The sequence below is a fragment of the Lygodium microphyllum genome, chromosome 7 (assembly GCF_053477565.2).
Source record: "Lygodium microphyllum isolate KBCC chromosome 7, Lygodium_microphyllum_v1.1.10, whole genome shotgun sequence".
Lineage (NCBI taxonomy): Eukaryota > Viridiplantae > Streptophyta > Polypodiopsida > Schizaeales > Lygodiaceae > Lygodium > Lygodium microphyllum.
In genome coordinates, this window is record NC_141141.1 from 35,763,827 (window position 1) to 35,778,664 (window position 14,838).

The following is a 14,838-nucleotide window of genomic DNA, read 5'->3' on the forward strand; positions in this document are numbered from 1 at the left end:
TACTTGAAAGTTAGGAATAGCTTTAGCTCTATTCTCACAACTAAATTAGCTTTATATATAGTTGATATGCTGAAGGATAAGTGATATTATATTGGAGAAAATCTCACTGAGAGCTTTGTAATAGCCATTCAACTCATTAGTTTGTTTGACCTACAATGTGTAGTTACAATGAGTCGACTCACTCTTTAGTTTGAGTAGACTATTGGCTTACTTTCATTTGTACTTATTCAATATAATCATACATTTGAGTATCTCCTTGTCTTCATTCTTAATTATAATCATTCTTTTCTACTAATCTACACTTTATTCACTACCTTATCTTCAACTAATCTTGCTTCCGCTTTCTTGCCTAAAGTCACTTCAAATAATTTAGTTCTTTGGGTTGGAAATATTCCCTTAAGTGCATTGTTAAAGACAAGCTTAATGTTATTTTTGAGTTTGGGGTAGCCACAGCTCTATTAAATAGTCAAATGTACTATTAGTACTAAAAGCACTTTTGCATATGCAATAGTGATTTGTATCTGGACCGAAGCACTTTCGTATATAAAAAGTACTTTTGTCTTTGTAAAAAACACTTTTTATCAAAGTAATTTTATCATTGTATTAGTACTTTTTTCACTATTCTATTGGCTTGTAATTGAGCTGCATCTTTGCCTCCCCTTACTACCGACTTTTCACACTAGGATGGTATTTTATTTCATAAAATTTGGGTAAGTTATAGGATTACACTTACAAAGTATCTCAAGATTTTTATAATAATGCAATAAATATATTATGAGAAATATTTACATCAACTCACAATATAATGTGTATGCTATGTAGATTAAAGTTCAAAAATGACTTAGCTATATCTCTTAAGAGCCTTGTATGAGACCTTTAAAACATTGAGTTGTAGTCCTTTCAAAGCTACCAAAATTTATTTTTAAAAATCATGAGCATTTAAGGAGCACATGGTTGAAATTCTACAAAAAACTTATTGCTTCAAAAGTCCAAATAGACCTTATGCTATTGCATGAAAAGCATTCCATAGTTTGAGTAAGCCTTTGTTGAGGTGTCCAAAATCACAAAAATTGATACTCTTCACAACAATTTTGCCAACAAAACCAACGTGTTCCATCCAATTAATTTAGGAAAGACCATAGGCTCTTACTACTTGACACTCCCACAACAAATGTTGGAGTGTCGAATCCTATCTCGATTGGATCATCTTATTTTTTGGAAATTTTCTTGCATTTGGAGCTTCTCTTTATTAGTTAGTCTCCATTTATGTGCAACTTATTCCAAGGTGAGCCATCGAAGGTAGTTACCATGCTACACATCTTCCCATCTTCTTATACCTTTATTATAAAGCTCAAAGTTTGGGCCTCATTAAGATGGGAATGAAATTGTGTACAAAGGCTCATCAAATCAACCAGTCCTACAACCCGAGATGGTCCTTGTTATATGGCATTTTTGGATGCATCCTCAGAAGATGAGTTCTTAATTCAAAAAGTAATTAACTCTATAATAAAATCCAAAACAACCTTGATACCATTTCAACATTCCAAGGAGCCAGATGGGTCATCATTGAAGGTCAAAGCTGGTTCTAGCAGAGCAACAGGACGAGGACACCACTCCCTCGAAGGAGTCTGACCCATATCTAGAAGCAGACCGTGGGACCTTCATTTTCAAGAAGTGAAAGTTAAAAGAAGTTGACTATTATCGATGTAGATGGCATGGAAAGACATCTCAAAGTGGGTAGCAGTCTTCTAGAAGAGGAGCTATTGGCCATTCATAACCTATTGAAGGAGAACCTTGATGTTTTTGCTTGGTCTTACAAAGATTTAAAGGGGATTGATCTCGCACTGTGTCAATATCACATCAACCTAGAGCTTGATGCTAAGCTTGTACAACAACAATAGAGGTGCATGAATCCAAATTACTATGTCCTTGTGAAAGCAAAGTTGTTGAAGGTCTTAGAAGTCGAGTTCATCTATCAAGTGGCCAATAGTGAATGGATTTCACCCATTGTGGTTGTACCTAAGAAGAATGGAAAGTTGTGAATCTATGTGGGCTTCCGAAAGCTAAATTCCAAAACAAAGAAATATCATTTTCCTACCCTGTTCACTAACCAACTATTAGACATAGTGGTAGGTCATGAACTCTATTCCTTGCTGGATGGTTTTAGTGGATCAATCAAGTGCAAATTGCAGAAGAAGACCAGTCCAAGACAACCTTCACAAAAAAATGGGGTGCCTATGCCTACAAGGTGATGCCATTTGGACTTTGTAACACCCCTACTACCTTTCAACAAGTCATGATGGTGGCCACATTTCAAAATCACTTACATGATTTTATTGAGGTATATTTGGATGATTTCCGTGTCTTCAATCCACTCTGTAAGCAACCTACTCCAACAAAAGTTAAAGAGGTATAAGGATTATTGGGATTAATTGGATGGTATAGGGTTCTTATTTACTATTTACAAATTTTACTATCTAGGTAAGTGTCTAAAGTTCCTTGTATAGGCAAGAGCACAATTGTACATGCATCAACCATTTTTAACCTTTGTAGCATTAATACTTCAGATCTAAAATATCATTTATGTTTTATCATATCTCACGTGCTTGAGATCACTTTAGATAATCTGAGCGCATATCCATCATAGCCTAAAGTTTCAAAGATACCTATAATCAGGTATGCTCATAAACAAACCTTCTAGAATATGAAAATAGGCATCACAACACTATCCAATAGACATATATCCTCCATTATGTGGTAATTGCTTAAGATCTAATAATGATTCTAAGCCAAGTTGTACATCCTAGATCAACGCATGGAGGCTTAATATGCACAATATCAATACTTAGCACATAAATTGGGAAAATAGACCTTCACCACATCATAGCATCCAATATATGTGTATTTCAAGGAATTATTGTATGTTTTACAATCCGTCAAGGGGGTATATTAGAGAGGAGTTGAAGATGATGCTCAAACTCTCATGATATTCATGAGAAAGATACCTTATAGGGGGTTGAATCTGCAACTGCCGATAAAGGCATCGCATGGCTTGTCAATTATCCTGTTTCACTAGCAATTATGCAATCATCTGAAAGAAGCTTGGCCATTGTTGCATTAAAAAATCTTCCTCCATGGGCATCAAAGGAAATTATGATCACAAAGAAAGCGAGGGAGAAAGTATAGGTTCCTCACTCATCCTAACCTTTTAATCAATGATTTGGATTAGTTTTCCTTTGACTGTCTCACAGGTTGAAAGATATTCTACAACATTGCACACTCTTGTGAATAATGCCTATCCATTAGCCAAGATTTGTCCATGTGATTCAACAATAAAATGTGTGCATATATGTGAATATATCCAAGTTTCAAGTGGGCCTTCTAAAGTGGGTAGAATATAGGAGACTTTATGCTTAATGTCATTAGCAAGTACTATGAGAATACATTATAGTTTTAAAGGCTAGCTAGTAATTCATACATACATACATACATACATACATACAAGCTTTAAGCATAGAAGTAAGTCACTAAAAGTAAATGGCATTTCAATACAAATCATTAGTGTAGAGGGCTAGTATGTGTGCATGTGTAGGATTCGACTCAAATAAAGTACTAACTAGCTTAAGATGAAATAGTAGAGTGTATGCCTATGTGAACCTTTTATTTGTAGGAATCTACAATCAATGTGAGAGAAAAATCTAGAGAGTTATAATATCTTAGTGATTGTGAATGTGTGTATGAGTGTATGGTGTGCATATTATTCATGTGTGTGTGTGTGTATGTGTGTGTGTGTGTGTGTGTGTGTGTGTGTGTGTGTGTGTGTGTGTGTGTGTGTGTGTGCACGCGCGCAAGTATGTCACCTAATGGACAAGAATTATAGACTCTTCTGTTGAGATGGCAAGCTCAACATGTGTGGACATTGATGATGGACTGCCTGGCTAGATGGGTCTACATTTCTACACTAGCATGTCGTGGTCATTATGATCCACTAACTTATCATTTATTATATTTAGTTTACTGAAAATTGGCATATTTATAGTGCTAGTCGATTAGTATAGTCAATTATGCATTGTTTGACTTAGTAGGCCACTTTCCTTTATGTTGTATCTTATCTATACTTTGTGTGCATTATATTGTGCATGGAAGAAGAAGATTTTGGGTTGTATAGAAAATTGTTGAAAGTGTAAATCTCTAAAGATATATGTCCAAATTGCTCATCTGTGGGTCTAAGAAAAGTCAACTGGGATTCTTCCACCTTTTGGGTGAACATGGTAGTATATGGTAATGAACCGAGGAGAGGTAGCGATTGATTTTTTATGTGAGAGTGTGTGGGGGGTGGAAAACATGTCTATAATAAGAAGGCCTTTGCTTCATGCAAAAGGAGAGGCAAGAAGATTGATTGGAGGTAAGGTATTGATTTTGTTGTGTGGAAGGGTCATGGACTAATCAATGAGAGAGAGAGAGAGAGAGAGAGAGAGATTATTCACAAGAGTATCTATGGAATATTAGAAACTCTAATGACATTAGAGCAATTGAACCAGGATAGAAAATTTAAACTAATATTTTGCTAAAAGCATTTTGATATAGATATTTTTGTGGACACAAAACACACACATGCAACAACACATAGACACACACTAAAGCATACACAGACATAAATAAATATACACATTCCTAGAGAATTCTATTACCATCTATGATTGTTGCATCTAGCTCAAGGAGCAAATTAGTTAGGAAAGCTAAATAGTAACAAACATAATATTGGACCAAATTGTGAAGAGGCCCTAATATACATAGATGGTAGGAATGTGTTGGGATTGAAGTTTTATTCTAGCCATTGTATATTTTTAATGCTTTATCACAGGGTTAAGGGAAAAAAATTTGTGGAAGAGGAAGTAAATCCTTTTCATCATCATTTGAGAAGGAAATATCCTCTATTGAGATGGTATTTATATCTAAGTTTAAAAAATATAACTATATTTAGAAAAATTTGAAGAGGACTTATTTCCTTCTCGCAAAAAAAATGAGAAGGATTTTTCTCGAGGTAAACAAGTTCTCGGTTGAAGCGAACCTGCCCTGCTTTATCATAAGAACTTTGCCTCTAGTTATTATATTTTCCATTGATGAAATATCGGTAAATTTTACCTCTAGTTATCATGTTTTTCATTTATTTTTGTATATGGTTGTTATTATGTTTCCTTTATTAAGCCTTTGAACGTAACTTTGCTTTGATCTTGGAAGGCCCTTGCGGTCACATCAACTTTTTATACTTTTTCTTGTCCTTTTTATACATTTACTTGTGGTCAATCACCTTTTTATACATTTCCTTGTGGGAAAAGACTATGATTCACATGTGGGATCGCTCTTTTGAAAAGTGGTGTCTCAACGTATTATAGAGCCAATTAGCTTTGAGGAATCTAATGAGACTTGAACCTAGAAAGATTTTGATTTGTAAATAATATTTCTTAAAATGAAAATCTATAAAATGTACGTCCAAATTTGATTGATTTGTCAGTTCGAGAAGAGTCCAATGGGATCCAATAATATTTTCCTAAATACTGTGTGGGATTATCAAAAGGGAGTCGTGCGAAAACTTCTTGTACATTTATTTGTTAAAACTGAGGGAGTGATGATCAAAACTTTCGAAGACTAGTCTAGATTTTGAAGTTTCGAAAAATAGAGAAACCTTCTTCTAATTTTAGTTTCTTTAGATCATAAAGATACTTTGGAAAATAAAATGAACTCAATGAGAATATTTTAAAAAAAAACATTTATTTTAACTTGTTAGATTTAAAAGAGCTATAATATTACAGAATTTTTAATTACGATATGGTCAATACATCATACGTGTAATCCGATCCAAAGGGCCCTCCTAAATTTTGAGTTAGGTTAGATTCACACATGTGCAGACTGTTCTGCATCACAATAAGGGATTGCCTGGAGGGTGCCAACCAATACGCTGTTCTGGAAGACGGCTCCACGCCCTACATCCGGTTTCTGCGATCGGGAGGCACGGCTTACTCGGTCTTGTTCTGGAGCCCCCGACGTGATTTCCAGGAGACGTATTTTCTGTTGTGGCGCATGGGAGCATAATAGCCCGTGGCCAGCACATGCCTGTGTGGACTGCGAACCCGAAGTCGCCCGTGACTGTGGACGGTTCGCTTGGCATCTGCGAGGGCGGGAGCCTGTGCTTACTCAACGGCAATGGCAGCGAGGTGTGGAGGGGGGGCAGCAATTAATGTGTCAGGGCTCTTTCTCCAGAACTCCGGCAACCTCATCATCCTCATGAACTCTCAAGGCCGTGTCGTCTTCCAGAGCTTCCAGCATCCCTTGGACAAGCTCCTCCCGAACCAGCCACTCCTGCAATTAGGTATGACCCTTCGCAGCAATACCTCTGTCTCTTCCGCCATCATGTACCCTGGAGGCTTGGTCTTCTATCGACAAGTTTGTCCACCTGACAGCCCTAATTCTTCCTGGTCCATCCCATGGAGAATCGTCTCCTTCTCTTCAACGTTCAGTACTAACTTCACGCAAGCCCTTGCCTCACCCTGCCCCGTTAATACCGACAATAGAAGCACTGCCATCACTGCCGCACTTCTCTTGGAAGATGAGTCTGACTACACCTTCAGCTTGCAGGCTCCATGCATTCAATTCAATATCTCCATCTTTGCCCCTTATGCTAACAATTCCCATGGCTATTGGATTGTGGATTATGTGAGGCTAGATCCAGATGGGGTCTTGCGAGGTTATCAGTACAACGACTATGACAACGGTAAAGAGCTAGAGGCCGATCTTCAGCTTAGTGTTCCAAACAGAGCAACAATTACAGATCATCAACCATGGGCTCTGGGTGACTGTGTGGATCCTGAAGCATGCGGTCCTTATGGGATATGCTCTCCTTCCACCTCCTCAAACAAGAACAAGTCATGCTCATGCCCAGATTCAAGCCCCTTACACCATCAGCGACAACACCAATGCTACCGAGTCCTCACAAGTTTTCAATCCTAACAATGCAAATGATCCATCGCAAGGGTGCAAACTAGCAGTGCCCCTCCAGTGCAACGCATTTGCCACCCAACATGAGGATCTCCTGGAGTACAAGAACATCACTTTGGGTTCCATGCTCATAGAAGGCTGGAGTAACAACACGCACACCGTCCAGCAATGTCAGCAACTTTGCATATCTAATTGCTCCTGTGCTGCTGCTTTCTACAACCATAACGCCTCCCTTTGCATCCTCATCCCGATTGACAATGTTTTCACAATGATCGATGTGGCTGACCTTAGCTACTCTGCTTTTCTCAAGGTACCAGACCAGGCTACTGGTACTGCTCCAACTACCTCGACTAGCAACACTCCTCTTGCTCCAAACTACGAGCAACCGGCCAACTCGGCCCATCTTAATACTGGCTTAATTCTTGTGGTTGTCCTTGGAGTACTCATGCTACTCAGTTGTGCTGGCCTTGCGTTCTACTACTGCATCTACAGACGGTCTAGAGCAGCTGGCTCTTTAGCAGAAGCGCAGCTTGGGGAGGAGAGAGAGATCCGTGCTATTGCGACAGCTCTACCTAGTAGATACTCGTACCGGGAATTAGAAATTGCAACTGGGGAGTTCAGCAAGAAGTTGGGTGCAGGGGGGGTTTGGTTCTGTGTACGAAGGAACTTTGCAAGATGGCAGGACAGTGGCAGTGAAGAAGCAAGCTGGAGGTGGAGAGGCAAGGGCACAAGCAATTCTTGGCTGAGGTGGTAGCCATGGGCAGAATAGACCATCGCAACATTGTTCGACTGCTTGGCTTCTGCTCAGACCAATGGAGAAGGCTCCTGGTGTACGAGTACATGGAGAATGGGTCTTTGGACAAATGGCTTTTTACCCATGACGATGCTGACGATGCCGAAATATCGATGCTAGACTGGATTCAACGTTTCAGCGTTGCAATGGGGACAGCTAGAGGGCTTGCCTACTTGCACGATGAGTGCAGAGAACCCATCCTGCACTTGGACATCAAGCCACAGAACATTCTGCTGGATGCAGAATGGGTGCCCAAGGTAGCTGATTTTGGGTTGTCAAGGCTCACCGACAGAGCAGCATCAACGGTGGTGACGGGAGTGAGGGGCACACCAGGATACATCGCCCCTGAGTGGCTGCGCCATTCTGCTGCCTCGAGAAAGAGCGATGTGTACAGCTTCGGGATAGTTCTACTGGAGATTGTCGGAGGTCGGAAATCCATATCGCTGTCGAGGCTCCAGGCGGCGGATCAGCCCGGCCAAGAGGATGTCTGGCACTTCCTCACTTGGGCTGCCGACAAGGTGGCCCAAGGCGCTATCGTGGAGATAGTAGACAGGCGCATGGGGGACTCGTATAACAGGGAGCAGGCCAGACGGATGATCTTGGTAGCCCTTTCCTGCATTCATGATGACCCCAAGTTCAGGCCTTCAATGGCCCAAGTCATCAAAATGCTGGAAGGTAGCATGGACATGACCCAGCCCCTCTTCCAGAACACGATGTTGATGACGATGGAGCTGCACCTATATCCTAAAACCACTGTTCATTGTGAGGGTTGGGGAAATTTTTGTCTCAGCCTATCACGGCGCCGGGACTTTGGCCTATTTTACCTTGTGAAGCCTACATTTCTGAAATACTGTAAATCTCTCAAACTGAAAGTCCCAATTGATTGATTTGCCAGTTTAAGAAGCTTTCCAATAGAATTGATGCATGTTTCTCCACAATAATTTCCCCTAACATACTGTTCATTTTATTTCCATCGTTATCACCAACATGAGAGAAGCATTAGCTTGTGACCTCTCAACATAGAGAAAACTCGTTAGGCTATCTAAGCTCTCAAGTTCTGATTTGTATTTTTAAAAGCATTTCAAAGAGCTACGCGCTAGACTGTGAAAAGCACACTCTCTCTATCTTTTAGAAATTGGTATGAATTCAATAAAGAGAGGAAACATTTACATCATCTTCTAGGAAATGAAAGTATGGCAAAGCAACATAACAAAAGATTAACCAAATAATCAACGAGCCTAAGAAAGGTATCTCCTTGCAGTCCTAAAAACAGGGGATTGAGCTCTTAAATGCTACTAAAACATCGTTTGCTAATGTATTAACCCTACTTGGTAGGCTCCAATGCCACATGAAATACTTGTAAAGCTTAGCATTTCAAAATTATGGCAAATGTACTCAAAGGTCATAACCTAAAGAAGATTCCATGCTTTTAGGAACTCATTGCCCAACTTACCTAAGACATCAAAAGAGAGGTCCTTAGTCCAATAGAATTAGAGAAGCTTTCTTATTGCATCCATTTTCTAATCCACTACCACACAACCTTAGCTTCTCGGCAATGCAAAAACAAATTTGGGGTCGTCGCCTCCTCCCTCCATGACAACAAGGGCACAAAGGAGATACCTTTATCATTTTGGCAATCCTTTCTTTGGATGAAAACTTGTTCATAATCACTTTCCATAGCACAAGATTAAGGCCAAGGGAGGGTGTCACAACAATCATGACCCTAGCTTTCCATGCCTTGCACCTAGTTCTAGGGAACCATATGAACCAATGCGCAATAACCTTCTAGAGATGTATATTATTTCTAGTAGCAAAGCCTTTTCTTTTTATGCAAGCCCACAATTGTTTAAAGTAAGGAAATTCTCTATACAATGATTCTTTAGTCCCAATAAGTTCTAATAAAATAATTGGTGTATCCTACCAAAGGGTCACCTTAAGAACATAGCAATGTGTTTATGTAGACTTCAAGTTGCAGTGAGCTAGCTCAACTGCCCTCGGTAATAATTCCTCTAGCCAATTTTCCTCCCGAGGGATAAGTGAGAATTCCCTTGTAGCATTCTCACATGAGACAAAGGTAAGTTGCTCCTCATCCCATAGTTTGGACCAACTCCTAATTCCCTTGTCATGTAGGCTTTAGGACATCTCCAGATTAATAGGAGCTAGCAAAAATATTGCTTGGAGTACTCCTTTACAAGTCCAAACACACTGCAAGAGGGAGGAGTCACCTTAGTGCCCACCTACGCCACTCTAGCTAGTGGTTGCTACTAGGATAGTGGATCATATCTTTTTGGTTTAAGATGCCGACATAACAAAAGATTAACCAAAGGACTAGTAATTGTTTCATGCACATCTTTTTAGTTTGGACCAACTCCTAATTCCCTTGTCATGTATGATTTACGACATCAACAAGTTAATAGAAGCTAGCTAAAATCTTACTTGGAGTACTCCTTTAAAGGTTTAAATACATTGTGGGAGGGAGGAGTCACCTCAATGCCCACATACACCACTCTAGCAAGTGGTTGCTAGTAGGATAGTGGAGCATATCTTTTTGGTTTGAGACACCAATATAACAAAAGATTAACCAAAGAACTAGTAATTGTTTGATGCACATCTTTCATTGTTTTGAGACAACATCCCTTCAATTAAGTTCAAGCCAATAGGAGCCAAAAAGCCTAACCTATGGAAACCAAGAGTGCAAAAGAACATCCCAACATTCATTGTCATAGGTGTTTGGGGAGTGAGAGAAGTCAGATGGCCCTAGTTGGCTCCTATGGCAAACCTATAGAAACTATTTAAAAAGCTAATCTTTACTATTCAAGTCCCGCCGCCTTGCTAAAATCTGTCAAGGCTCCCGAAGTGATTGTCTCAAAGAGCATGACTTTAAGAATAGATTTCTCAATTTTCAAAACATTCAGTATTAACTTTATCCCATATTTATCATATCTGTTGATGGCCTTTGTTAGAAAATAGAACCATTGGGACTACCCAACATGCCACACTTTGGAGATTTTGGCTAAAAAAGAGGAGAGAATGATGAAATGGACTCTACTATCTCAAAAGCAAATGCTATATTTTTGTACATATAGCAAACTCTCTTTAGCTCTTTTCTTAATTTCAGGACTAGTAAATGGTCCTCTTATGACATTTTTTTACTCTATGTAAATCAATCAAAATAAAGCTCCTTTTATACATGTCAAAGGCCCACATTTCAAGGCATTTTTATATATTCATTTAGCCAATGCTCATATATACACACTTTATGCACTTTGCAAAATAATTGAAAAACTTGTTCTTTGTATGTAGGGTTCGCTTGGAAGCTTAAACCCTTGTTTGCTCTACTAAAAATGATATTATAACCAAGACTAATCAAATTTTATATTTAATTAGTTTGTATAGAGACAACATTATTATTGAACCAAACCCTCTGAAAACTAAGAATTGAATTCGTGTCCCCAAAAAAACTCTTTTGGTAGGTGGTTCCCAAAACTTTGTAAAATGAAAGCATACCCTCAACACGTATAGCAACTAAACAATCGAAGAAAGCCCAAAAGGTACAAAGGACTTTTAGAAAAAACGTCACTCCTAAGAAAGTTCCTCTAAAAAAGCATTAGCTTTTTTGTATCTTCTTGTAAAAATTCATATATATAATTATGATGAAAATAAAGATAGCTTTTCTTCAATATCAATACTTGTAACTATGTTGAAAGTAAAGAGCTTTGCTTCAATATCTTTGCATTTTGTACTCTTCTCTTTGATATTTGCAAAAATTTCAATAGAAATCGCAGTTTTGTATAATGTGATTTAGAAACTTGCCCTTTTGTTATTACTTTTAAACACAAATGAGCTTGGCAATTCAATATCTTCGTTCTGCAAGTTCATTCTTACTTGATATATTGTACATGATAATGTGATAACTTCCCATTGAACCACATATCAAGATTCGATATAGCAGCTTGACTAAAGTCATCAAGATTTTGGTCTAAAGCAACCAGACTACCACCAACATAACAATATCTATTGCAATAAAATCTAAGAATGAAATTTTAAGTAATAAATTTTAAGAATGAAATTTTAAGTAGTCATTAAGTATTTACAAGCAATAGAGTCATTATCTATCTTATAGGTTATCCTCCTATTCCAGCATCTCATTTTTCATCAACAAGCTACAATACATAATCATATGCTAGTCCTTTCATTAAGAGCATGGTCTTTGATTTTATTATCTTAGCATTGGATTAAAAACATACAACTGTATCAATAGGCGTAAACAAAGTGATATGGCTTAGCCTACTTAAGATATTAGATTTCAATGTTCTTTGTATGTCAGAAAACATTTTGTAGTTGTATCCTTCACTAACAGTTGGGCTTCGCAAAGGCTATTCAAAGCTTGAAAAACCTGACAAAGAAAGAGGAATATTGCATAACAATGTTGTGTTGGGGCAACATAGTAATATAAAGTCTTTAAAAAAATAAACATTAACAATTAAATACTTACAATTAAGTTTGCACATTTAAAGGTTTGAAGTTCCAAGTTGTTAACATAGCTCTCTACACATAAACACATGTTGTAATAATACCTCTTTTACACTAACTTTACTTGCTTTAAGTTTGAAATCTTCGATTCTATCCTTTCAAAGCAAATATAAATGAACTCTCACATCTGTATTTTCATACATATTGTTTGCTATATGGCAATCCATACACTTGTTCTAACAATAGTAAGATTCCATTTTTAATTGTTTCAAAATAAATTAAACACTAATATGGATATCATCTAGAGCTCGAGTGCCTTGTTGAAGGTCAAATTTCTATATCCATGGATGAGAGAGATGGAAAAAAAGAAATGAGACAAAGGAGAAAAAGATGGGAGGAAAGTTTGAAGCACTCACCTTTTTTATGATTTGAATTTAGATTTAATCATAATTATCATGCAATCACATGATTATAAGAGTAACATTACCACAGCCGCGTGATTTTAAAAATAGATATTATAATAAAAATATAATTATGAATATTTATATGTATCTAGAAAAAAAAATTGTTTTTTCAATAATAGAAATTGCATTATAAAGCCTTTGCTCCTACTAGTCCATATCTATACACACAGAAAGGTGATTGCAAGATCTTAAAACTTCACTAATTCCTCTCTAAGTGACTTTTAGAATTATAAATTGGTGAGATCTTTGATTGCATCTCTAGGGGAAGAGATGGAGGAGCCTCACTTGTAGGTACTTGAATACTTCTTAGTACACACAAATGATATTTGTGTTGATAACCTATTCCCCATAGAGGTTACAAAAACATTTGGATGTGTTGTTCTCATATATACAAGACAATGAACTCTCAGTTAATCTTGGTGATACCAAGGTTATGTTGTTTAATACTAGACCATAATGGATTAGGACATTAGCACCCAGATATACCTATGGACTACCAGTTATCCTTGGTAAAACCAAGGCTATGGGGTTTAATACCACATCTCAATGGGTTTGGAGATGAGCACCAAGTTATATCTATGGAAAGAAAGAGGTGGAATATATGGATTCTTATATGTATCAAGGTCTAATATTCATAGGGCCCAATTTCTCTATAAAAGAGGCAACAAAGACTAGATTGGCAAAAGGGTATACAACATTGGTAGGATTAGAGAGGATTCACTCACAAATACAATTCAAGGAGCCCTACATCAAGGTTTGTCTATTTGATACTTTGGTCACATCAATACTATGATATGTAGTACAAATATGGAGACCTAGCCCTAACCAAGATAATAGATCAAATTGCACATATGATGGACAAAGCTCAATGGAAAATACATTGGTATCCATGATTTCCAAGATGATTACATGTGAGGCTTCAATCCTACATGAGATAGAGATGAATTGGGGTCTCCTTGGATTGTGACAAAGGCTCTAACCATATCATTATCATTCATACATAGCTTATGGGAGATTCTTAGACACATACATGTACAACTAGCCCACCCTTGATTCCTTGCCATAGCTTCCTACAAAGGGTGATATTTCATGTTGGTATAGTTAATTATGCTTCATTGCAAAAGAAGATAGCATTCCATGCACATGCATAAGGCTTCTTTGATGGCGGCATGAAACACAAGAGAAACTAGGCAAGGGAAGTATCAAGCAACCTTAGAGTTTGGAAACATCAAAGGTGGCAACATTAAAGCAATCAAAATGTTTTAAAGGAACTAAAACATGGAGATCCATGTTGCAAACATAAATATTAACTCAAGCAGTTTTGTCAAGTAATAAAACTAGGCAAGAGCAATCAACATGGAGATCCATGTTGCAAACATAAATATTAGATCAAGTAGTTTTGTTGAGTAATAAAACTATGCAAGAGCAACATATGAGATTTACTGAGTATACCACAATTTGGACAAAACATTAAATTCTTGTAAACTGCTTGTGATAAAGATATTCAACCTCAAACAATGTTCTTGCATATGGATGTCACTCATGCTAAGATTTTACATCATCCTTCTCCTTAAAACTTCTCATTTGAGTTGGAAAGGTTGGTAGTACTAGGCCTCATTTATTGTAATCGAACAAGCATATCGTTCGCTTGTGTGATGAGCCCAATACGAATATATTTGATTGTTAAATAATGTGACTTGAACAAAATCAAAAACAAGTACACATTTAAAGCAACATAACTCCTAGGGGCAACCACCAAACATTTCACCATGAGACATTGCATTCCACCCTAAAAACGTTGCCTATGGGAAAATCCCAAGATAAGCGCCATGGGAAAAGGTTAAATATGAATACTAAAATTTTCACAAACAATGGGCTGCAGCTTACAAATATTAAACCATGCAAATCCTTTCATACCAAAAAAAGTTATCTTTTTTTCAGGTCCATGTATGTGCACTATACGCGTGCATAATAAAATAGAGTAGAGACCATGCATATGCATCAAGCATGTTCTTGAACTTAAGGCACAAGAGATTTGTTTGATTGTATCCTTATCCTTGTCAATGTACCTATCGGGTGAGGTTGGACTCTAACTTACCTTAGACATTCCAG

General features: G+C 37.6%; 1 protein-coding gene across 1 annotated transcript; it reads left to right on the forward strand.

Annotated features, from left to right (window-relative positions):
- Positions 1-7,491: 7,491 nt before the first annotated feature.
- On the forward strand, positions 7,492-8,731 carry LOC148033339 (G-type lectin S-receptor-like serine/threonine-protein kinase SD2-2). Its single transcript, XM_087681253.1, has one exon. The coding sequence runs from the start codon at positions 7,753-7,755 to the stop codon at positions 8,674-8,676; it is 924 nt and encodes a 307-aa protein (XP_087537379.1). The 5' UTR covers positions 7,492-7,752; the 3' UTR covers positions 8,677-8,731.
- The last annotated feature ends 6,107 nt before the right edge of the window (positions 8,732-14,838 follow it).

Coding starts and splice junctions, on each gene's coding strand:
- LOC148033339 (XM_087681253.1), top strand. CDS start 7,753: ATGGGCAGAATAGACCATCGCAACATTGTTCGACTGCTTGGCTTCTGC.